Source organism: Malaclemys terrapin, chromosome 14 (genome assembly GCF_027887155.1).
Source record: "Malaclemys terrapin pileata isolate rMalTer1 chromosome 14, rMalTer1.hap1, whole genome shotgun sequence".
NCBI lineage: Eukaryota > Metazoa > Chordata > Testudines > Emydidae > Malaclemys > Malaclemys terrapin.
In genome coordinates this window covers 36,110,476-36,136,361 of record NC_071518.1, presented here as the reverse complement: position 1 = coordinate 36,136,361, position 25,886 = coordinate 36,110,476, and the positions used below count along the sequence as shown (strand labels likewise).

The 25,886-nt window shown below is 48.2% G+C and overlaps 1 protein-coding gene across 2 annotated transcripts in view; it reads right to left on the bottom strand.

Annotated features, from left to right (window-relative positions):
- Positions 1 to 25,886, bottom strand: part of CPNE2 (copine 2) — a 173,743-nt gene that overhangs the window by 109,178 nt on the left and 38,679 nt on the right. For both annotated transcript variants that reach the window (XR_008447130.1, XM_054049166.1), the window contains exon 2: positions 5,955 to 6,151. Coding sequence is in view for 1 of the 2 variants with exons in the window: in XM_054049166.1 (XP_053905141.1) it covers positions 5,955 to 6,122 (168 nt within the window). In the remaining variant the exon portion in view is untranslated. The remainder of the gene's footprint in view (positions 1 to 5,954; positions 6,152 to 25,886) is intronic.

Genomic DNA, 25,886 nt, shown 5'->3' with positions numbered 1-25,886 from the left:
GCATCTTACAGCGGCTCCTTTACGGTCACAGCAACAGGACATCAGTTCGATGGAAAGTTTAATTAAAACATGACTAAGTTTTATGTAGCTCCTTGGCTTGTGTTTTTTCAAAGGCTGATTCACGGCAAATTTTCATGTCCTGTTAAGCTTAGTGAGACAGAATCATTGCACCTGGGAGCCAATCTGATTGCTAGAAACAACACTGAATCGTAATCTTTGTTGGCGTTATCTGGCACCACATGTAAAACATTGCAGGCACCAAGTCTGGGGATATTTCTTTCGCTTAACTATAGCCTCCACTGTGATCATCTGGATTGATCGTTAGTGGCTGATTACAGAAGGATTTTACCTACATTCTGAAGGAGCTTTAACTTCATGCTTTCTCCCACCTATGCCAGCTCCTACAAGGGAGTTCATCACTTCAACCCCATTACACACACAGAGTCTATACTCGTCGACTTGTCCTTCCGTTGCAATCCCATAACGTTTACATCGTATGGGATACTGCAACATGATGTTGCCTCAACACGACTTCAGGGCATGAGATCCCATGATGACATGCCGAGGGTCCCTAAAGCTACGTCAGCCCAGTGACCATCCTGTATCCAGACGAACCTGAAAATATCAGGACAAAACCTTCCTGTTGCCATAGCAGCACCTTACTGGGAGTAACATTGGCCAGTCCCAGGTCCCTGCCCCACCCCCCATTTGTGGATCCCCGCCAGCTGCTCTCTAAACCCGAACATTTCGCATTCAGGAGCCATGGCCACTCCCCCTTTCCAGCTGGAGGCAGTCCAGCCACTGGCCGCGACGTTCTAACAATGTGCTGACCTTCGCTGACTCCACAAAAGCAGAGTGTCTAAGAAACTGCCCATTCAAGACCAAATCTCTATAGTGTATTTTGCAAAGTAACAGGGGCTCAACACAGCAGATGCAAAAAATAAACCACACATTTGATTGCGTTGTAAAGAAAGCTGATGTTGAAGCCATCTGACACAATCTTATCGACAGCAAAAGAGGACTTTAGAATTATGGCCGGTTAAAGGGACACTGCATGACAAGATTAGAAATCCTGTGAATCTAACCCAGATCACCGCATTAGCATCAGCAAAAAAAAAAAATCAAGACCGAGATGGGTTTTAGCTTTTGATTTAAGAGAAATTTTACTACTGTTGAAAGGTGCTGAGAATTCAGAGCCCTGGAGATGGAAGATCTTCTTTAGCCTCACAGAACAGATACAACATGGCACTGAAAGATTCCCATACCCCACCTAGAGTGCCCCATCAATGTTCCTCAACCCTGACTTCGAGGGACCAACTCTAGGAGCTAAGGATAGTTCAGGCTATAACCCAGTAACCCAGTTCATTCATTGGCTTCTTGGCCAAGACCCTCCTGGTGTCAGTCCAACTCGTTCCAATTGTCAATGCTTTTTTGGTGGGGACTCCTGTCCCCAGGGACAATCTACCTGTTCCACATAAGGCAGAGTGGTACCAGTCCATAGCTATTAATTATCTTCTACCACTACTGGCCTGGGCCAAATTCAAAGCGGTAACCTACAGGTTAGAAGCGAATGGCTCCACAATTCTCCCAGTGCTCTTTATGTTTTTTCCATTCAGGAACTTGTTACATAAGGAAAAGTCTTCCAACACATTAAATCCCTCAGAATCATAAAAATAAACCTGCAGTTCCTTGCACAAACATCTTGGCCCCGTGCCTTCTTCACGGCTTTTGTTGAACACTGAGCCAACACGTTTTGTCTGCACAATCTTGGGTTTTAATTTAAAAATGCAAAACTCCCCCGCCATTGTGACCAGAGGACAGGCTGCCCATAATTCCTCAGAGCAACGTGTTCTCTAAATAGGGACCAGTTACCAAAGTAAGACCAAAGGCTGCCCTTTAGAAAGTGGTGAACTCTTGGTTCTAAAGAACTGCAGGAACCTCTAATATAAAGAGGGGAACGTCCACTTCAATCCCAGGGGATAGAAGAAAGAGAAATTGGGGTTGGTTTTCTGGTGGTCTCACCAGAGAGCTGTCTAACTACGGCAAGTCTATAAGACACTCCATATCTACAGTGAAGTCCATGGTATTCTGCAATCCAGCCTGCAGTAGCTCTCATCTATAAATGCAAAGGTTCAACCCACGCAGATTACAACTTCTAGCATGCAATGGTCTGCCTCCATCCACAAGGAAGGCTGCCCAGATCAAGAAGGACCCTTACATGTTAGGGCCTGTAGTCTCCATATGAAAGACGAGGAGACCTGCAGTATTGTCCCTCTTATGCAAGTGGTCCCATAGCTCCTAGGAAGTTGCCAAGATCCTCCCATCCCAGCCCCCAAGTTGGGCCAGGTCAGCCCTGCTTATCACACACAAACAGTGCCCAAAGGGACTAAGTATTCCTGTTTGTGTGATGTGCTGTAGTGCTGCCTTCCAGTCTGAGGCCTATTTTCAGCGGAGTAGATGTTTGGCTGGTATTTCTTTTTTATTTTTTTGGATGGTAGATCCTTGGTATCTGGCCAGAACCGACTTAAATCATCAAATAATTCATCCAATTCACACACCATTAGTTTCATTAGCAGCTTCATACTGCAGAGGCAGAGTGCCTGAAACAAGACCACACAATGGCTCTTTGTGCTTTGCATTTTTAAGGGGGAAACAAATTAGATATCTTTGTTCCATTGTCACAGGGCTGGGTGGATGCTGGAGTTCCTCTTCTCACAGAACAAACTCATGTTTGCAGCCCCTGCCACGGGGCATGTTGGGGAGGGCACTCAGTCTCAATTTAAGGGGCGGCAAAGGGAGTAAACGAAAGCCGTTCTCTGCTCCTCAGCAACCCACCAGGAGGAATCCTGCTGCTAACGCTGATTTTCAACCCGCGCAGTGGCAGCGTGTTTCTCTTTAAGGAACCTCAGCTGGCCCTTGCTGATGGGCAACGTTATTATTTGCAAAAGAAACTGCCCAAGAGCTGCTAACCTCTGGTCATAGCGGCTGGGCAGCATGCCTTGTGTTTTCCCGGATGTGCTAAAGGGAGTGGAAGTGATATTCTAGTTCTCTCCCTCTAGGTTTAGAGCTTATGTTTCCCCCTCCTCCACGTGTGCCTTCTGAAACAGGCTTCTTGATAACAGGATAAGCCTTCAGATAACACACAATCGCTAATCTATGCAACCCTGTCTTCTCCAAATGGTTAACCATATCTTCCCCCTCCTCTCCCTTGGGCTTTTGATCTTGTCCTTCTTTAGAAGATAGGCTCTTTGTTGCCACGACCCCCCGATTACAGGTCTGCGCAACATCCAGCACAAATGGATAAGATTTCACTCTCTCCGATTTCCTCTCAACTTTCCTAGACCTGTCAAACTCCACCCCTGGGAAATAACTTGGTTTCAGTTCTGTTCTCCCCAAGGATGTTAGTTTTGACATGGTGGCATGAGCTATAAGGCTATAGGACAGGGGAGGTCAAACTACGGCCCGCAGGATTGCCAGCCCCATGGTCTAGCGGGGCTAAGGCAGGCTCCCTGCCTGCCCTGGCCCTGTGCTGCTCCCAGAAGTGGCTGGCACCACGTCCCTGCGGCCCCTGGGGGGGGGGGGGGAGAGGGCTCCGCGCGCTACGCCCTCGCCTGCAGGCACCGCCCCCCGCAGCTCCCATTGGCCGCAGGGACGTGGTGTCGGCCGCTTCTGAGAGCGGGTGCCACCCCTGAGCCACTCAAGGTAAGCAGCAGCAGGCTAGAGGCCACACGCCAAACCCCTCCTGCACCCCACACCCCAATCCCTGCCCTGAGCCCCCTCCCACACTCTGCACCCCATCCCCCTTCCCTGAATCCCCTGCCACACCCCTCCTGCACCCCAACCCTCTGCCCTGAGCCCCCTCCCACACTCTGCACCCCAACCCCCTTCCCTGAGTCCCCTCCAGCACCCTGCACCCCTCCTGCACCCCAACCCCCATCCTGAGCCCCCTCCCGCACTCTGCACCCCTCCCTGCACTGCAACCCCCTGCCCTGAGCCCCCTCCCGCACTCTGCACCCCTCCCTGCACCGCAACCCCCTGCCCTGAGCCCCCTTCCACACTCTGCACCCCCTCCTGCACCCAACCCCCTATCCCAGCCCTACATTCATGGCCCTGAAAGCAATTTCCCCACCCAGATGTGGCCCTCGGGCCAAAAAGTTTACCCACCCCTGCTCTAGGGTGTTTGGATCTGATGGCAAAGAAACAAGCCATGATAGTGTTAAGCTGTAGCTTCTGCTCAGTGTCTCCTCCAATAAAAGGTGACAGGTGTGGTGCATACGTCTCATCCAGCCAAGCACGATCAAGACTCATGAACCGTTCAGAGGCTTTTCCCAGTGAGTCACTGACTGGACTGCAGTTCACACCGCATAGAACTGAACCTCATCACTTTAGTGCCGCTCCTTTTTCTTGCCCAGTGGCCCACACCTGCTGTTCCAAACTATGGAGCTGAAATTCCTTAAGGGCCTGACCCCAAATCCATGGACCTCCATGGGCTTCGGATGAGGCCCTAGGTATTCAAACACAACCCATCTCCATAGTCCCCCTGAACAATGCAAATCAACAGCAGTACCCAATATACCAGTCCAAACCTGCGCCATCACGTAACATTTCATACCGGCCTAACGACTAGCAAATTCAAATCCAAAGAGCAGCTTCACACGTAGCTGGGGCTCCAAAAAACAGCTCAGCATACAACTTGGGATGGCACCTTTGGATTCTAACCAGGGCCTTGGCACTCGGGACACCACATTCAATTAGTATTGCAATGTGCTCAGATTGGGCTCGAGCCATTAGGGATCATGATAGCATTGCCCCAAGCTTCTACACGTTGCATAGGACTGTGGATTGTGACTCGGGCAGCTCGGGAATATTAAGGAATGATTTTAAGCCTTCACTGTGGTGTGACAGAGGTTGACATTTCTGAGCCTTGTAATCATAATTCTAAGATTTTTGTCCAAGTGACAAGAGAGACAAGTCTGCGAGATGAATGTAACGGCAGCGAAACCAGACGCATCACAGTGAGAACTCACATACCCACGCTCGCGGGTCTGAGACGATCACTTATGCCTAATACAGAGGCTTTCAGGCAAACTTGGGAATGTTCTGAAGTTTCCAATACCCGCCAGAGATGATCACACTTAGCTGATCATTCCTCTTAAGGGTAAAACTGATCAAACACGAAAAGGCACTGACACGTGCAACTGGGTCTACATGAAAGACAGACAGACCATAAAAAATCCAGGTGACCACTGGAAAAACGTGGACACTTGTCCAAACAACTTGGCTTCATTTTAATGGGAACTAAGTGTCCAACTGGGCTTAGAGAGTTTTGAAAATCTCTCCCCCAGTTGCGTCTTAAAAATTGGGCTATATATCCCCTGGGCACAAGCTCTCATGCTATTCCCATTACTTCCTGCTTCCAGTCCAGCTGGAAGCATTAAGACAAGAGTCTGTGTATTTGAGTACTTCTGCCGCAAATTTTGAGTAGGCTCCAGGGACAGACACAGGGGAACACGGAAGACATTTTAGTGTTAACTTGTTCCAACTATGGCACAAGCAGCTGTGGCTCCAAGTGGAAGAAGGTTCGGGGGATTTCTTGTTTTACCTGCACTTGTTCACCCAGCCCTCACTAAAAAGGATTCATTTTCTTACCACTTTTTACTGAATTCAGATGAAATCAAAACTACACCACATAGAAATTTATTACATATGTTTGTGAAAATAGTGGGGTTTAACTGATCGAGCCATTCAGTCTAGAGAACATTTGTAAATGGAGGCGCTTGACCCTTCTGTGCCTCAGTTTCTCCACTCTGTATTTTCTGTCCATTCAGGCCCTGATTAGGCAAACATTTAAGGACATGCATAACTTCACTCACGCATGTAGCTCCATTGGCTTCAGTGGAACTATTCACACACCGACAGCATAGGGTAGACAATAGGAGGACTTTGTGACTTACCTCTGTCCATTTGCCATTGACTTCTATGAATAAGACACAAAACGGGTCAGATTTGGAGGTCACATCCCTGTCCAGAAGGTTTTGGCCGCACACGGATAATTCGACTTTGCAAACACAGTACTGGGTCCCGATAGGCCCAGCAGGGGAGGGGCTTAATGTATACGCCATGGACTCCGGTAGTAAAAACTCCAGACAATCTGCAGGAGACAAGGGAATGGAGGAGAGCGTCAGTCATGGCAGAAAAGCAAACAGCGGGCTTATTGTAGCAAACACGACGTCAGTTCAGGCTTCAGCAGCAGAGCTCCCAAAATATCCAGAGTCTGAGCCTTTTACATTAGCTCCATGGAACATGGCTTCCTGTCCTGATCTATTCCAAGCACTTTATTTTGTTTGTGTCTTCTACTCACATTTACATTCTCAAGGCCCAAGTGACCAGAGAGAAGATACCCAATATCCGAAGACATTATAACCCAGCAGATTAAGAAATAAAGTCCAAGCGCTTGACGTTAGAAAACTGAAAAGAAGATTTTTCTTTTTTGTAACAGTGAATGTAGTGAACATTGGAACAGCTCACCATGGGGCATGGGGATTACTCCATCACTTGGTTTCTCATCAAGTTTGGAGGCCTTTCTCAAAGAGAGACTCTTGCTCAACCATGTTTTTGGGCTCGGCGTTCATGCGCACGAGGGAAAAAGAATGCCCTCCCCTGCAGGAATTATTGGTTGAAATTCTATAGCCTGTGTTATATACCAGGTCAGACTAAATGATTTGTAGGTCATAAGGCTGAAAGGGACCATTGTGAACATCTAGTCTGACCTCATGTATAACACTGGCCATAGGGCTTCCCTGAATTAATTCCTGTTTGGACTAGACATCTCTTTTAGGCCACGTCTACACTACCCGCCGGATCAGCGGGTAGTAATCGATCTATTGGGGATTAATTTATCGTGTCTCGTCTAGATGCGATAATCGATCCCCGAATCGACGCCCGTACTCCACCTCAGCAGGAGAAGTAAGCAGAGTCGACAGGGGAGCCGCGGCGGTCAACTTGCCGCCGTGAGGACGGCCAGGTAAGTCAAACTAAGATACTTCGACTTCAGCTACGTGAATAGCGTAGCTGAAGTTGCGTATCTTAGATCGATCCCCCCCCGAGTGTAGACCAGTCCTTAGAAAAGCATCCAAACTTGACTGAAATACTTCCAGTGATGGAGAATCCATCACAACTCCTGGTAAATTATTCCAATGGTTAATTACCCTCGCTGTTAAAAACGTGCACCTTGTTTCTAGTCTGCATTTGTCTAGTTTCAACGTCATCTGAAATAAGAAGGAGAAAGGCTCCAACAACAATAATAATCGAGGGAAGGAGGTGGAAAGAGGTTCAGTTCTGGGAAGATCCTAGTGAACAGAAATGAGACTTGCTTGAGCACTTCTATTAAGTTCTTGCCACAATGCGGCAGAGCTGCGAAGTGTGTGCTGGCATTTAAAAATAAGCTAATGTATGTCCAGTACCCAATAGTTAAATTAGAACAGGATGGTTCGGCCACACCCTAGAAAAAAACCACACAGCAAGTCCCGTGTCTGAGTCAGACGCTACACCCTTTACACAAATATAGAGAGGCTCAGGTCAGGCTCTAACATTGAACCTAATAAGTAAGCTATTCATGGGGCATATCAACATAGGAGGTAATTTCCAACTGGCCTCCCACCACGAGCGGGACAGGAACTGGGGCTGCGGGCTGGGCAAACAGAGCTAGAAAAGCTGCCTGTAGCCTGGCGTATCCGACAATGGAACACTGTTACACCACATTTCAACCACGTAAGAGCAACACTTGAGGCCAACAGATGCTATTTCGCGACATCGATTTTAAAATCAGACTGAAAGTGCTTCAAACAAAAACATTCCCTGGCAGCTTCTGTAATTCAGACATTGCAGCCTTGTGCATGAGCACTAGAGTGGGGGAGACATTTTCCAGAGTCTCAGGCCTTGCCCACACTGGAGTGGTGGTGGTGATGGGGCTGTTGTACCGCAGTAACTCTACTGCTACAGTTAAAGCGGTACAGCTTCCGCCAGTGTGGATGCAGTTACACAGATATAAATGATGCTTTAGGTCAGTGTAACTATTCCAGAATGGGAAGGGGAAATGAACTATACTGGTACAAGGCATCTTTAGACCAGTATAACTGCACCCACACCAGGGACTGTACAAACAAAAACTAGCCAAAGCAGTATTGTGTTTAGACTAGTCTTCACTGATTTAGGAGTCTATGTTACATTCTCAAAAGTGACGTAGGCACTGAAGAACCAAGATTTTAAACAGTGATGAGATTTTGGGTGCCTAATCTACAGGGCCTGAAAGGAACCTGATTTTCAGAAAGGGCTGAACATCCACCCTTTGAAAAACCAGGCTGTGTTAAAGTATCTCTTGTTGGGCAGCCAAAAATCTCTACTCAATTATAAAAACCAGGGCTCAGGTCTCATTGAAAGCCAATGTGATTTAGGCCCTCAGGGGCCTAAATCACTTTTGGAAATGGGACTTAGGCCATTTTTAAAAGATTTCTCCTGGCCAACACTTTTTGGAAAATGTAAAATTTTAGCAAAAACAAAACCAAAAAATATTCAAAGGTTGATCACAAGAAGATTTAACCAGCTCTTCTGAGAGCCTAGAAGTGAATGATTGAAAAACAGACTAAGCAGTGAAACAGGTTAGTTTATTCTCATTGTCCAAGCTGAGAGAAATGCAACAATAAATGAACAGTAAACTAGATTTTTAAATATTCTATTTTAATAATCCAAGGACTAACAATAATATAAAAAAGAAAACCAGTGATCCATCAAAATCTAACTTGAAAAAAATCTGGTTAATACAGAGAATTGTTTCCCAGGTATCTGCCTGGCAGGTCTTGCCCACATGCTCAGGGTCTAACTGATTGCCAAATTTGGGGTTGGGAAGGAATCTTCCTGTGGGTCAGATTGGCAGAGACCCTGGGGGTTTTTCCATCTTCCTCTGCAGCATGGGGCACGGGTCACTTGCAGGTTTAAACTAGTATAAATGGTGAATTTCTCTGTAACTTGAAGTCTTTAAACCATGATGTGAGGACTTCAGTAACTCAACCAGAGGTTAGGGGTCTATTTCAGGAGTGGGTGAGGTTCTGTGGCCTGCAACGTGCAGGAAGTCAGACTAGATCGGGGATAGGCAACCTATGGCTCGGGTGCCGAAGGCGGCACGCGAGCTGATTTTCAGTGGCACTCACACTGCCCGGGACCTGGCCACCGGTCCGGGGGGGCTCTGCATTTTAATTTAATTTTAAATTAAGCTTCTTAAACATGCATGCCTACGGTTATATTAGTATAAAGACTTATACTGGTGTAGCCGATGCCCTTTTCCATACAGGAATGAGTTCACCGGGGTAGATAAAACTGCATCCATACTAGGCGGGTCGTACCACTTAAACTCCAATAGTATGGTTAAAGCTGTACCATTTTTGTGCATGGACAGGGCAATTGAAATTCCTCTGTGTATCCATAGGGCAGGTACAAAGGAAACAGAAGCACCTCTAGGGGTAAAATGACTGGTTCATGCCTAGGGCCGTACCAAATTCATGGCCATGAAAAACGTGTCAAGGATCATGAAATCTGGTGCCCCCCATGAAATCTGGCCTTGTGTACTTTTACCACCCTAGGCTATCATCAGGGGGAGGGGTCACAGTATTGCCACCCTTACTTCTGTACTGCTGCTGCTGGTGGCAGCGCTGCCTTGTGACCCCCCCTTTGGGTCGGGACTCCCAGTGTGAGAAATGCTCAGTCTGGGCTTTCCATATACTTTGCCGTTTTTAAATACCTATTCATGCTCTGTTACAACACTGTGAAATTTAACTTTTAAATAGCTGAAACTGTGAAATTCAATATTTTTAAAATGCTATGGCCATGAAATCTACGAAAATGGACCATGCATTTGGTAGGGCCCTATTCATGCCCATTCAGCCATTACCCTCTCTGTTGAGAACACACCTGCCAATTTGTGTTAAATGTAACATTGTTTTTGGTGATATTGAGACCTGCACACTAAGAACTGGACAGAGAGCCACATCTCACTGCCCATAACCCTCGAACATCTGTCTACTGATAAGGCTGTTGGGTCAGCACTGACCCAGGCTGGGTTTGAACCAGCTACATAGAGGGAGGAAGACTTCATATGCAATTACTCAACTTCTTATGTACCATGATCTTAATGTGGTGGTAGAAATAGAAAGGCTGGGACTCGCACCATTTCCGGGAAACTCAAGAAGAGCCTTCAGTTGATTTAGGAAGTGCTGTTTTAAGGTCTTTGAAAAGGAAACTCCAGGACGTTGGTGGAACTCAAGTTCCCCACTTTCTACTCCCTCCCCTGCCTTAAGATTAAGGCTTTTGTCTGGTATAAAAGGGTTGCCTATTCTAGATAACCAGCCCCTGTTCCATGCCCCACCTTGCAGGACAGAAAGGTGGGAAGCATACCCAGAGAAACAAAGGGAGGGCCTTAGCAAAAGTCTCAGACCAACAGGAGAAAAGCCTGCATGAGTGAGTGACTCTCCCTGCAACTACTGACTGCTAACGTGGGCAACGTTCCTATGGAGCATTCAGACAGCAGAGGGCTAACTATGGTGAACTGCTTTTGTAACCAGACCCCTAATTCAAAGATAGACTTGCTGCTACACCCAGCCTCTTCTAGCAGCAAATGCTGGATTCAAGTGTGTGTGTGTGTGTGTGTGCGCATGTGTGTGTCCACCTCACCTGGCTGGAGCTGGGCTACTGGCTGGGGCAATTGAAAGCAAACACAGGCAGGTGTTCATCCGGGATTAGGTGTGGCCAACCTTCTGATTTACAGAGGAATGCTTCCCTTCCCTTCCCTCCCCTCCCCTCCCCTCCAGTGACACGTCAGACCATTAGGCTCAGTTGTAAACCAGTTTAAGTGCCCCAGGGCCACTTACCTCTGATATGGCAGCATGTCACATCATGTTAACACAAAAGAGCCAAAACTGACGAGAATCAGGCCAAATGTACTTTTCCAGGTGGAAGTCCCTGAATGCAACACCCTTGTCTTAAATACACACCGTCATAGTGGATGGTCCCATGTCCACTATTAGCTAACCTTCAGGGAGAGCTGGCACTGAGGAGCAACACATTTGATGATGATATTATGCATCCGAAGAAGTGGGCTGTAGTCCACGAAAGCTTATGCTCTAATAAATTTGTTAGTCTCTAAGGTGCCACAAGTACTCCTGTTCTTCTTTTTGCGGATACAGACTAACACGGCTGTTACTCTGAAACTTATGTTAATGATCCAACCCAGAAGAGTTCACTCAACCCTAAAATGCAAATTAAAACACACATCACCTGTCTCGGCTGTTTCATTTCGGTTTGAAAGGGAAAGAAATTTTCCAGCCCTTCCTTTTCAGTGTAGTACTCCTGAGTAAGTTTTAAATTAAGCTTCCAGTAGATTTTTGGCACCAGGGTGGAAATAAGATTTAAACCATGTGTATTTTCCATGAGTTTGTGGAAAGCGAAAGGGCTTCTGTTTGGCAGTTTCAGTGCAGCCCATATAACCAGCCCTGCACTCAGACACTACTGCTGGGACCGGGTAGGTGTATGAGTCTATCACACAACAGCACTCACTGCTGTGCTGGGGAGGGGACAGGATCACTACTGTGTTTCACGCTGTAGAGAAATGGGTCCAGGGCAGGAGGAGAATGGAAATCACTTGTGCCAGCTGCGCGGTGGTATCTGGGATTGGTCCTGTTTCCTTGGGCTGAGCTCACACGCAGTTCTCGCAGGCCGTTCACCCATCCCCTGAGTTAAGTTTCGTGCCACGGGACATGTTACTATGTTGCAAAGCTTGCGTCACAACAAGAAGATAGTTAGAGCAGAGATGGGCCCAAGCCACAAATCTGGATCTGAAACCTCTCAAGGTTCAGCATGAATGTTCCAAGCAGGAGGCGTGGCTCAACCCATTACAGAGAAAGGGGGCAGCTTTGAAGAGTTGATTGGAATCTAAATCTTCCCCCAAACTGGGGCTGCTTTAGTGCAGGGTTTTGGTTGAGCCCCATCTCTGGTGACGTTGAGTGGAAGAAAAACAGACAGCTTTCCGCGAGAGCAGCTCTACTTCCTAGTTACACCGCAGCATTGATAGGCACAAAGAAGGGAGAGAGAGGAACGGTGGGCAGGACACACGTCCTGGAGAATGGAGAGAGTTGCAGGTGCTGATAAAGATGCACGGAATTAAAAAGGGGGCAGAAATCTTCCGCTTAAACGGTTTTTTGACAGACAATTGGGTTTTCAACTAAATGAACATTTTTGCAGAAAGCATCTGCTTTTGGGTCACATTTCGAACCCCCCAAACTTTTGGGTTTTCCGGTTTCTTGACAAAGAGTCTCTATTTTTCAGGCGGTGGGGAGGGGACATTTTTCTGACTAGGCCTACAAGTGATCCCTGGGGTAGGAGGAAAGGGAGAACATAAGAGTGGCCATACTGGGTCAGACCAAAGGTCCATCTAGCCCAGTATCTGATCTTCCCACAGTGGCTAATGCCAGGTGTGTCAGAGGGAACAAACAGAATAGGTAATGACCAAGTGACCCATCCTCTGTCATCCATTCCTAGCTTCAGGCAAGATGAAGTCTTTAAGCCAATATCCCTCCCATATGCCTGTTCTTTGAGACCAGCTCATGGAACCACCACTCCAAAACCGTCAATATCACCTTCCTCTAGTCTGCTAAACTGTCTCTGCTTCCATATGGCAGGGTATTAAAATGTGATTTTCGTCCTCCTTTATTTACCGCTCTCTCCAGTTGTGCCAGCTGTGCTCCTACACTATGAAGGGTCGGTGGTTTATGCCGGCTCCTAGCTCCGTTCGCTTGTGGTTGAATCTTTGTACCACGGAGCATGCTAATCCCGACTGTTCATTTCTGGAGGAGAGGAGGGGATGGGGATCTCCTTCATTGGTTACAGATCACAGCCAGTTAAACAAAAAACCAACTGGAGATGTGCAATCGGCATTGTCAAAACCAGCTGAATCGAGCCCCAGGTTCAGCAATGACAATGGGGGGTCAGTGCACAGGGCACTGGACTGGAAGGCAGGACACCTGGGTTCTGCTCCAGGCACTTGCTACCAGCCTGCACCTTCAGGGAGCTACTTCAGTTCACTTCAGTGCCTCAGTTTCCCTAACGGAAAGGCAGGAATAATGTCCTCTCTTTGAGATCTATGGATAAAAAGCATGATCTAAGAGCTCAGTATTATGACTAATTGTTCTCCTACCACCTTGCCTGTGGCAGGATTCCCCAGTGACACACGATAACGAGGCAGGTTGGAAAGGCACATCGAAGTTGTTATCTATACAGGTGTGTAGCTAAGAGTTTGAACTTAGAACATTCACACACCAGCTGTTCCATTGCCTCTGGCCTGCAGCTACAACCAAGGTCTGGCCCAGGCACACTTGCAATTATCCACAACAGGCCCCAATCCCATTCTGGTGTAAATGGAGCCGCACCAGTTTACACCCGCTGTAGATCTGTCCCCGTACGATCACTAACACACCAGCTGCGGTGAGGGGCCTACCATGTGAGCAAAGGGCAGGGGAAAACATCCCCCCAAGCACCATATGGAACATCACCCCAAGGATAACAAAGCACATGCTTTGTGATGTACATCACATATGCCCACCCATACCCAGGCATTTATACACGGCGCACATGTCGGCTTGAACCACAAGCAGATCCGCACAGCCGTGGTGATTGAAATTCACTCTACATTGGAAAACCCCCCCAAAGTTTTCTAAATTCTCTAGCCTCATTGTCCAGGTTGCCACAATTTCTGCCTAGCATTTAAAAGTCACTCTCACAATAGGCTTAATTTTAACTCCTGCTGGAAAAATCTGAGCTGTTTGATAGGCATTAATTGCGTTTATGTAACTGACAGGTACAGACAAGCAAGGGAGGGGCCATCATTTCAGGTCCAACATGGTTGGGGAGGATTCCAATTGCCGGTCAAGAAATAAAAGGAGAGAAGCCAAATTTCCCCTTTATGCACCCCAATGACTCCAAAACCTCAGACATTATTTCTCTTCCCAGGGCTTGATTCTGATTTCACTTACAACAGTGTAATGGGTTAGTCTGGTTTACCCTGACGTAACGTATTGCAATTTCAAGGAGAAATGCGGGATTTCAAAAAGGACCCAGGACACGGAAAGTCTCCGAGGGGAGTGTATGTACTTAAATGAACAAAAAGGAGAAAATCCTTTAGCCGCATCCATCCCAGAAGGGGTATCTGCCCCAAGAAAACGGGGCTTGACATTTGCAAGTGTCAGATTTTCTGGCCGCCTCTGTCCCCTGAAACCTGTTTTTCCAGTTACAGTTAAAACACTGGATTGCCCCCTCTTTCTCTCTTTTTAAAATACACACACCATGCAATCAAACCCTTAAAATAGCCAGACCTGTTCTATTTATACCACCATATCTGTCTGCCCTGCCTCCCAAAAGCACAAACAGTCCCGCAGTGCTGGCAGGAGCCTAGGGTGACCAGACAGCAAGTGTGAAAAATCGGGACGGGGGTGAGGGGGGGTAATAGGCGCCTATAGAAGAAAAAGCCCCAAATATCAGGACGGTCCCTATAAAATAGGGACATCTGGTCACCCTACAGGAGCCCGATCCTTGGGATTTTCCCTGCCCCATTGGCCAAACCTCAACTATTGCTCCTAAAAGCAGAGGCAGTAAATGACTCCGTGGAGGAGCATTTCTCAGTACAGACTGGCACACAGCAACTATCCTTCCATTGCACATCCCTCGGGTTCGCTCCCCGTCATCCTTCTAGTAGGGGCCTTAGGCGCTTCAGGAGCAGCATTGTTATTACAGTAGCATCTGGAGGCCTCAAGGAACTAGCGTGTATTGTATAGAAGGGCTTACAAACCAACCAGACAAGAAGAGGGAGGGGAAGCAGATGTGAAGTGATTTGCCCAAGGCCGCATGGCACATCAGGGGCAGAGCCAGGAACAGAACCTCAGCCCAGGTCTCTCAAGTCCTAGCCCTGTCTACTAAACCACACAACTTGTCAAGCTGCAAGGCAGAAATTTCTCTTTGTGGTGGATGCTGGACCACAAACAAACAGCGACACTAACCTCTCCCACTTCTCCTTCACCCAGCACCCCAGACCGAGCCAAGGAGGCTGCACTGATCTACCCCAGCTGAGATCTGGCCCTCGAGCGCTAACATTTTATCACGTGCATTCAGTGCTGGGGGGAGGTGACGGGTTTACAGCCCTGGAGTCTGAAGTTCTGGATTTAACAGGTACACCGACAGCCGCTTGCCCCACATGGCCCCATCAATATCCCTCAACCCTGGATGTAGAAGGGTAACTTCTAAGAGCGAGTGGGGAGTTCAGTCCTCCGGGCCCTTTCAATCCCTGGCCTCTCTCGCAGACAGCAATGTCTGTTTACAAGATGTGCCCTGGAGATGGATTCAGACCAGGCTCCTGGCTCTGAGCCCTTCTGCACTGTTTGCAGGGCTTAAATTGAGCTGGAGCTGTCCAGAGCAGAGCGCCGGGAAATATTTTCAACCCCCCGGGGGTTTTTAATAGCATGTTGGGGGAAATGGGGGGGATGTCCAGGAAATACTCTAGGAGAATTTAAGCCCTGAGCGCTTGCATGCAGAGCAGAACTTTGCTTTATAGCCCACTCCTAGTAGGATCGGACCTGAGAGCAACTCATTTCACAAGAGAGGAACAACTCTTAGACATCCTGGCTGCCCTGGGGTGGATTTCAAGCAGCAACATTATGGCCGAGGCCTCCAAGGGTATGTCTCTGCAGTTAAACAGCCGCGGCTGGCCTGTGTCAGCTGACTTGGGCTGCAAAATTGCAGTGTAGACGTTTGGGCCTAGGAGGGAGGCCGAGCCCCGGGATCCAGCCTGAGCCCCTCACACCTACTCCGCAACCTGACAACCCCGCAGCCCGCGTCGGCTGACGCAGGCCAACCCTGGGTGTTTACCCTGCAGTGTAGACAGAACTGGAGTGTGTATGCTCCTTCAATAGCTGGCTAGGTTATGCGGAGGGATTTCTGTTGGCCCAGATAGCCCCCAAAAGCTGGCTGGTTCAATATGAATCAAGGGGACGCCAGGAAGGTGGGTTGGTCTCAATTTATACCTCTGCTATCAAAGGTAGGCGGTTTAGGAGCCCGGGAGGGGAAGCGCCCAGCCTGGGGTGCAGGGTCTGGAGGCTGCCCGGCAAACCGTGAAGCCGGTAGCGCTCGGGCTTCGGGCAGCCCCCTTGCCTCCAGACCCTGCGCCCCTAGCCGGGCACTTCCCCTCCCGGGCTCCGGCGGCGCAGGGTCCGGAGGCATGGGGGCTGCCCGAAGCCGGTAGAGCTCGGACAGCCCGGCTCTTAAACAGAGCCGAAGAGCCGCGGCCAGAGGCTCTGCTCCTCCCCTGACTCTTCGGCTCTGTTTAAGAGCCGAGCTACCCCAGCGCTACCGGCTTCAGGCAGCCCCCATGCCTCCGGACCCTGCGCCGCCGGAGCCCGGGAGGGGAAGTGTCCGGCTGGGGGCGCAGGGTCCGGAGGCAAGGGGGCTGCCCAAAGCTCATAGCGCTCGGGCAGCTCGGCTCTTAAACAGAGCCGAAGAGTCAGGGGAGGAGCACAGTAGCCGTGGGAGGGGAAGTGCCCGGAAGGTATTTTTCCCAGACATGTTCGGCTTTTTGGCAATTCCCCCCGGACGGGGGTTTGAGTGCCGAAAAGCCGGACATGTCCGGGAAAAAACGGACGTATGGTAACCCTATTCATCAGTTCGGTATTTTCCTTTGGAGAACTGACTGGCTCCGATTTTCCTGGAGGATTCCCAAGGAGATGCATTCGTTTCAAAGACTACTCACGGCGGAGCGCCGAGTCTGCCCCCTACAATGACCCCACTCTCCCTCGTGTTCCAAAATACCACAGTGCAAACTGCTGCGCTTGCTCCACACTTCAGGGAGAGTGGGGGGAGGAGGAGGAGGACGGGCATGCGAAGGCAGCACCAGGCATGAGCACTGGCCCGAGCAAGAGGACTTGTGACCCGGTAAAGCCCTTGGACTGAGATTGAAGAAATCGGGGTTGAGTTCCTAGCTGTGCCTGGAGCTCCCTGTATGTCGTTGGGTCAGGGATGGCAACAGCCTGGACAAGCCTTACTGAATGAAGATTAAGGGTCGTAGCAGTTCACTGCATTGAAATGCAAAGTCTATGTATTACTGTGGGATTGTAGGTAACTTTTCTAAGAGGGAGATCTGGCCAGTGTAAACCTTGGGAAATGGTATGAGCCTCAACGGACTCTTCTAAACCATGTGCCAGACAAACAAAGTTTAAGTGGGGTTCTCCTGTGAAATACCTGGGGGGAGGCGAATGCAAATTACTCACTCTGGTTATGCAAAGACCCAAGCTTTACCCTGAGGAGGGGACCACTGTCTGACTGATTACTTAGTTGTGGGCTCTGACGATCAAAGACCCGAACTGTATAAAGAAGTGACTCTCAGATTCATCGGGGTGCTTGTTCTGAGCTAACAGCTGTTATGAACTTGTAACCACAGGAAGAAACCTTTGGTGGGGTTTGAAGGACTGATCACCTGCCAGAGCCCTGGTTAGAGCTGGGGTGATCTCTGGCAAGCTTCTTATCATCTTAGAGTCTTTTAATATGTTATCTCTGTAGTGCTTTTACCTTAATAATAAACATGCTTGCTTAGAAAGAGCTGTGTGTCAGACTAACTATGGGCAATTACACTATGGATAGCCTCTGAAGAGAAGGCAAAACTGCCCTACTTATGCAGTCTGACTTGCTGGGGATATGACAGTGCAGGTAGGGAACCGTGCAGCCTGGAAAAATGCCAGTCAGGAGGGAGAATATCACGGATCTCTACACAAGAGAGGTGATGGCTGGGGAGCCTGGAGCCTAGAGTGGGTGCCCTCCCTAAACCATGGCGGGGGAATATAGGTGCAGCATCCCTTAACTGTGACACTAGCATCATGGGACACTGATCTCAGACGGGTCCTCCAGGCACTACCCTACGATAAGTAACAATTCCAGCTACACAGCCATAGCGCCCATGTCGGTAAATGAACCTTGGAAAATTGAATCACTGGGCCAATTTCATCCCTATCATCACTCCATTGACTCCAATAGAGTTACAACAGCAACCGGTTTGTCTCACTTTGTTTCTCATTAGTATCTTCCAGTCCCGGCCTCCCACTTTCACACACGCTTCCTCCATGATCCTGGGGGCAGATCCTCGTGTGTAAACTGGCCTAAATCCATTGACTTCACTGGAGCGATGCAGATTTACACCAGCTGAGGATCTGGTCTGCTGTTTTCAGTCGTGTGGCAGGAGCAGCAGCTGGACAAGGCATCAGGCAATTAAGCAACTCTTGAGCTCATAAATTGCACATCTGAGGCACTACAATGCTTGGAGGAGAGGTGGGAAGAGAGGATTATAAATGTAACCTCAGAAAATGCTTTACTCTCAAGGGAAGTTAAGGAGTTGGCACCCACCCTTCTGAGAGACAAGGAGAACTCAGTGACAGATGGTCCTGAACCTTCTCAGGACTAGTCTATACTAGAAACACTCCAGCTGCGTGGCCCGTCGATGCCAACGGGAGAGAGCTCTCCTGTCGGTCTAATAAAACCACCTCCACAAGAGGCAGTAGCTATGTCAGCAGGAGAAGCTCTCCCAGCAACATAGCGCTGTCAACACCGCTCACAGGGGTGGCTTATTCATACCCCTGAGTGACATAAGTTATACCGACATAACCTGTAGTGTAGACAAGCCCTTAATCACCTCTGTGCTAAAATAAAGATTACAGAAGACATCTCCTTCCCCTATGCCACTTTGCATCTACATTTCAACTCTCTCCCTCCCCTATGCCAAGTGGATGAAAAACATCATAGCTTTCCTATCATTGGCGGCCAGAAGAGACTTCTTGATCACTGGGACAGGATCCCAAGTCCCTCTCCAACAGCCTATTGTCAAGATTTGATAGGTTTCTACGGATGGCCATTCCACCATACCCTGCCCACCACAGTGTTGAGGAATAAAGAGAAAAACATCTTATTCCAAAACAAAACAAAAGGCCTGAGTCACCGCAACATCCCTCATTTTATGCCACTGACATCAGTGGAGTTATATCAACATAAAACTGGAGTAACACAATGGAGAATGATGCCTATAGTATCCTATGAACAGGGGCTGGTTCAACGGAAGTGGCTGCTACTTCCCCACTCACGGAAATCACAAGAAAGTGACCCCTTGTATCCCAGAGAAGACACCTCACATCTCTTACTAGAGAGGAGAGAGAGGGGAAAATGCACAAGAAAGCCTGACATCAGCTAAGAGAACCAAGTTAATAAATTGGTTCTCTTGCCACTGACTATTTCAGTTGGCTCTGCACATAAGAAGAGGCAAGATGCAGTCTGGGTTATTTTCTGTTTTGAAGGGGGAGCAGTTTTCTGTCTTAAGATATTCTTCCCCCCGCCCCGCAAGTCTCCCCTCTGTCACCCTCCTCCCAATATGTACAATAAAAAGCTAATCACTTTGTTTACCCAGAGTTGCTGTTTATCAATGGAAAATCTTGTGCCGCTAAAAACTGGATTAATAAAGGAGACAGACAGATTTCCCTCCACCAGGACTGTAGAATCATTTCTATTTCATACGCATGATAATAGACTATTTAGTATATTCGCCCTTCAGTGACAGCACATGGGATCGGTCTTCCTTTAAGGAGGTAAATCTGGGAGCATAAACTTGTAGCCAGTGTCTTGTTAGAGGAAGGTTTTTAAGTCAGACAGGACCATTGTGATCATCTAATCTAACTTCCTGCATAATACAGGCCATACAAATTTTATCCAGGGACTCCTGCACCAATCTCAATCATCTGGGGTGGAACGAAAGCTTATCTATTAATTGTAGGTCACTTTTTGCCCAGCAACTTTTAAGTTCAAGATCCACTATAGCACTGGTAGAAAAAGCAACTGCCCCGTAGTTTAGCACAGCTTTCAGAAAACGATATTATTCCACTCCTGGAGGAAACAAAAATAGTCCACTTTATGTACTGTTGCTATAGGTGGCGTAGGGATCTCTGACATGGATTCACTATGGACAAGATTCTCCATTGCCCGGCACCTTGAGTAGTCCTTTCCAGCAGTGCACGGTGAGCGTCAATGCCTCTAGATCAGGGTGGTAGCATTAGTGTGAATGGCTATACGAAGGTACATGGCCTCCCTTGAGATTCGACACCCCTGAACACAGCTGCAAAAAGTAAAAGCAGCATTTGGTAAAAGTAGCATTTCAATGCAGCCATACACAGCAGTTTGAAATGTGGCTAAAATTGAGATTTTCAAAAAGTGACTAGTGATTTGGGTGCCTCAAGTTATTGGTTCCCAACTTAAGACGTCTTCAGAGGGTGGATGCTTAGAATTTTATAAAAATCAGGCCCCTTTAATTGGGCACTCACTCAACAAGGTACCCAAAATCACTTTTGAAAATCTAGGCCTAAAGTGACTTACAAGTCTAAGGCCCATTGATTTAAACGGGAGCTAGGTACCTAACCTGCTTAGGTGCTTTTGAAAGTCCCAACTGGGCACCTCTCTGCATTTTACATGACTGACTCGCCATGCCTCTCTTTTGAAAATGGGATTTAGTCTCCTAAACCAAGTATCAGAGGGGTAGCCGTGTTAGTCTGAATCTGTAAAAAGCAACAGAGGGTCCTGTGGCACCTTTAAGACTAACAGACGTATTGGCGCATAAGCTTTCATGGATGAATGCCCACTTCATCAGCATTTAAAAAAAAAATACCCTGGAGTTAGCTGAATATTTCCCCCCAAAAAATATTTTATTGATGAAAAAGAAATTGTCGACCAAACCAGATAGTCACAGAAATGTCTCATTTGAGTGAAAGTGGTTTTTTTTTTAATTAAAAAAAAAAATCAAAAATAATTTTCCCCTTTTCTACCTCTTTTCCTTTTTTCCTCCTTTCAGGGAAAAAAGAAAAAAGTAAGTGGGGGAGGGGAGAATGAAAACCAAACATTGTGGGGTTTTTGAAAACAAACATTTTTCAGTTTTAGTTTCATCAAAAATTCCACAAAAAAGTCAAACCAAATGAAAACGTTTCTTTTCACAGAAAAGACATAGCATTTTTCTACCAGCTCTGATAAATACCCAGTGCTCATAACTGCATCATAAAAAGTTTTAACAATAAATCTTTTAGGGATGGAAGGGCCCACTAGAGTCCGTAGCTAAATCTGTCTAAGTTTCCCTCCCTCCGACCCCCCCAACACTGGATCAGCCGCTTTGATTTATTGCGTAAACAAATACTGTAATCCTGGAATTATTTTACAAAACAAAATGCTTTCCATTCATTCCTGTTCAGACAGCATGGTGGGCTCCCCAGCTGCACCTGGCTTTAATAACAGCCTTGCAGCCTTCCAAATCCACTCTGTATTAATCATATATCCGGCACTGTTCCTCTGAACGTTTCCTCGTTCCATCCACATCCACTCTGCTTTGGGCAAACATCTAGCACAGAGGCAACGGTACAGAAAAGAGGTGTTTGTTCATGAAAGTGCTGTGTGGCCAGATAGCCTGCAACACAAAACATCGATCGGGGAGCGCTATTGGTGTTCTGGGTTCTGTCTGGATAGTTTGGGCAGGACCTTCAGCTAAAGGATTGCAAGGTAAGAACCTGTGATGGAATTGGAGGGTGCTCAGCACCGTATAAAGTCAGGCCTTATGTTTGTCACAGAATGCACCATATATTTTTCCAGAAACTGTTCTGCAGCTACCTATCCAAGGTACTTATCTGGTCCTCCAATACTGGAGCATCTGAGCACCCCACAATCATTAACGTATTTCTCCTCAACACTCCGGTGAGGCAGGGCAATGCTATTACCTACACTGTACAGTGGGGAAACTGAGGCACGGAGCAGCTGAGTGATTTACCCAAGGTCCCGCAGAAATCTGTGAAGAGCAGATCTCCCAAGGCCTAAGCTAGTGTCCTAAATACTGAACCATCCTTCTCTTCTACCATTATAGCCACCATTTCACATCCTACCAAAGGATGGGCATCGATGTGGAAATAAGACACATTTCGGAGATTGAAGGGAATTAACTACTGGAACAGCTCACCAAGGGATGTGGTAGGTTCTCCACCACTTGGGAGTCTTTAAATCAAGACTGGATGGCTTTTTCTAAGAGCTACGCTCTAGCTCAACCACAAGTTATTGGCCTTGATGTAGGAATCAGTGGTGGAAATTCTAGGACCTATGTTATGCAGAAGGAGAAACTAGATTACAATAAAGGTACCTTCTGGCCTTGAAGTCTGTGAAATCCATGATCAACATTAAATTCAACATGGGGGAAGGGCAGATTCTCCGTTCAGTTATCCCACCGCCAGTAACTGGAAAGGAGAATTTGGCATCAGATGGAATCATCATTCTAGAACTAGGTTGGCTAATTGCCTACAGAGGGCCTGATTCTCCTCCCAGTTGCATCAGGTGTGACTACATGGACGCCAAGAGAGTTGCTCCTGATTCACAACCGCGCAAGGCCTTGCTTAATCTGCTGAGTTGCCCCGATTCCAGCCAGGGATGTAGCTGCCCCTGGGCAAACCTCTACTGTCGACAGGCAAGCTACAGTCAGCACCAGCAGAGATTACCTTTGCTTGCGTCTAGGGGAAGGGGCATTGGGTGCAGGTAGTAGGGAGATCACACTGCTGCAGCTAGACTGATGACTGGTACTGGGGCAAATCCCCAGGGAAGAGAAGCCTCGGTGAGAGAATCGGGGCCTGCAGTCTTTCAAATGTATGATGCCGTCTTTCTGAACCGACACCCCAAGTCCCTCATCCAGCCACCTTCATGTCTTGCAGTGGTGCAAAGGGGCAGTAAAGTTGCCCCATCCCAGCAACTGACAACTCCCCTGAAGCCAGGAGACCTGAGTAGGAGCAGGTGCTGTAGGAGATAGTGAAGCCAAACCTAAACCACCCATGGGGACATCCCCAGTTGGCCAATGAGGCCAGTTCTCTGGCTGCAGGGTCTGAGGATCTGGCCACATGCTGACCCATGGCAACGCCCAACCCGCCTTAGAAGGGTTTGTTTTTCTGCTTCTAATAGCTTCTTTGGAGCTGTTTTAGGGGATGGGAAGAGACTGTTTTTCTGCTCTATTCTGGTATCTCATGGCATGGAAGGGTCTTCCTCAGCCCCAGCCCTCCTTGGGGAAGCTCTTACTGTTTCAGAGACCCCCTCCCTCGTCAGGGAAAGAGGAGGGGAAATACTTCTCACTACAGCAGCGCTGTGCCATCAACCCGCCCCTTCATTTAGCCGGCCCAGTAAGCATAAGGGAACCTATCACCAGGGAACCTGACACAACGGAAAAGAACATGAGCCTCCACACAAACGTCAGCGTGGGATTTGCAAAACTTAAACTCTCCCCAAGGAAAATTCCTGCCAGCAGCAGAGCCCAGAACACCGAGTAAAGCAACACTGCGCCCTACACACCCCAGGTTTGATGGCAAACTGTACCCCGGCCTAGGCACCCAGGTAGTATCTGTATTATAGGAGCACCTCAGTAGAGATCAGGAGCTGTCCCTAAACAGACAAAGGGGCTGTCCCTACCCTGATGAGCTTATAGTCTAAATCCAAACTGAAAGAGGAAATAGAGGGAATAATACAATCCAGATTCTCTATTAATTATCCTTCCCCTTTCTGCTGCTCTGGTGGGGTAAAGGAGCCAGAAAACCACTGAATCTCCCCAGCTGGAGATTCCCCACCAGGTACAGAGCCACTGTCGAGTTGCCTAGCTGATGTCTATTCCACTCCTCAACACCCAGGAGGAGGGGAGTGGCTAGCTGTACTCTGACAGGCCCAAGCTTGTGGCGAGTCAACATAGATTAGAGCACCCTGCAGGCTGCTCTAGTCTACGCCCGCGCCAGGATGGCACAGAACTATTTTCAGAATCAGGGAGCTGCCACTGGCTGCCTTGCAGCTTTTGGGCTGTGCCCAGCAGAAACTAGGGCAGCAGAGGATGAGTAATGGTGCCCAAATCTGGACCCACAGTACGCGAGACACAATATGGAGGGGAAACATGGCAAGAGGAGACACAGACCTCAACATCCCGAACACAAACCATTCTGGTGCTTACAATGAGACGGTCAAAAGCCTCCGATAGCCCTGTTTCTGAGTAGCAGAGTAGTGACACTAAAGCTTATGCTCAAATAAATTTGTTAGTCTCTAAGGTGCCACAAGTACTCCTCGTTCTTTTTACTATATTTAAGGTGCAGGAAGAACTTTCTCTCCAACTACTTACTTATTTACCCCTCTCCCTGTCAAATCCAAGTGCAGCAGAGACATTAATGAATTTACCCTCTCACCAACCTTTGCAAGACAAGGAAGTATTAATTATCATTATTCCCACTTTCCAGATGGGGAACAAAGGCACAGAGAGATTATGTGAACATACAGGGAGTCTATGACAGCCAGAAAATGAACCCACCTGTCTCAAGTCCCAGACCAGTGCACGAACATCACCCCCATCTTTCCTCCAATCCGGGTTCTTAGGTGTTTTGGAGAAAAATATTACTCTTTGGACTGAAGCATCGTTCTCATCTTAAAGAGGTTTTTGTTGGTTACAATTCTATTTGGCAGTATCTGAGTGAGATGATTATGGGGGTGGGGAAGGAAGGTGTTTTTAATGGTCTGGGAAACTGTTCAGGTGCTTTTCTGTGCTTGGATAACTCTGAAACGGTTTGGATTTAGCTGGTCGGGCTTGGCAGGTACATTCTCTGCAACAGGGACTGTGGGCTGTGCCAAATCTGAACAGAAATTGGCTTAGAAATAAAACGTGGACAATAATCCTTTACCTGGGGTGTTGAGGCTTAATTAGCACTCATAAACAGCGTTGAGCTGGGCAGGTTCAAGGCACCGCAGGAATGCAAAAGGATTTATTGTTATTGTAAAGTTATGAACCAGTCAAATCGCTTCTTGCACAGTGCCCGGTTCCGCAGCCCAATCCTGCTCCCATTGACCTCAATGAGAGAGTTTAGCGACTGACTGCGGTGAAAGAAGGACTGGTTCATCTCTGTGCACCAAGGTGCGATTCCCATCCCTTCTCTGCAGTCCCGGAAGAACCTGGCTCCAGTGGAACCCATCTGGATCTGCTGCACGATGGGCCAGGCTGAGGGAGCTCATGGCCCCTGCATGGCATGAGGTGGGATTTTCAGCAGTACTCTGTGTTGGCTGAACTCTGCTCCCATGGAGGTCAATGGGAGAATGAGTGAGGCCAATGCTGATCACTTTTGAATACCTGCAGAGAGTCCAGTCCAAGGAAAGGTCTGGGGATGAGATGGGAGCATCAAAGGCAAGAGGAAGGAGACCAGGCACACAGATCTGCCACCCCGATCACCCCACATTGAGCACCACAATAGCTGTAGGGGCTATAACTGCTACAAAGCTAGAGTGTACCGAGTGGGGGTGGGTGTCTCAGCTCCATTGCCCAGGGGAGTCTCTTTCCCCAAAGCATACCTTACACTGGGGATACTTAGATTAAACAGCGAGGCATCTGCACACAGATCTTCCACCCCAGGCTGCAGCAATCATCCCCTGGCAAAAGCCCCCGTATCCCATGTTGACTGCAAGAGACCCTCGGCGCCTCCAGTTTAGGGTTACCATACGTCCTCTTTTTCCCGGACATGTCCGGCTTTTCGGCACTCAAACCCCCGTCCGGGGGGAATTGCCAAAAAGCCGAACATGTACGGGAAAATGGCGGCTCTGCTCCTCCCCAACTCTTCAGCTCTGTTTAAGAGCCGGGCTGCCCGAGTGCTACCAGCTTCGGGCAGCCCCCGTGCCTCCAGACCCTGCGCCCCCAGCCGGGCACTTCCCCTCCCGGGCTCTGGCGGCGCAGGGTCCAGAGG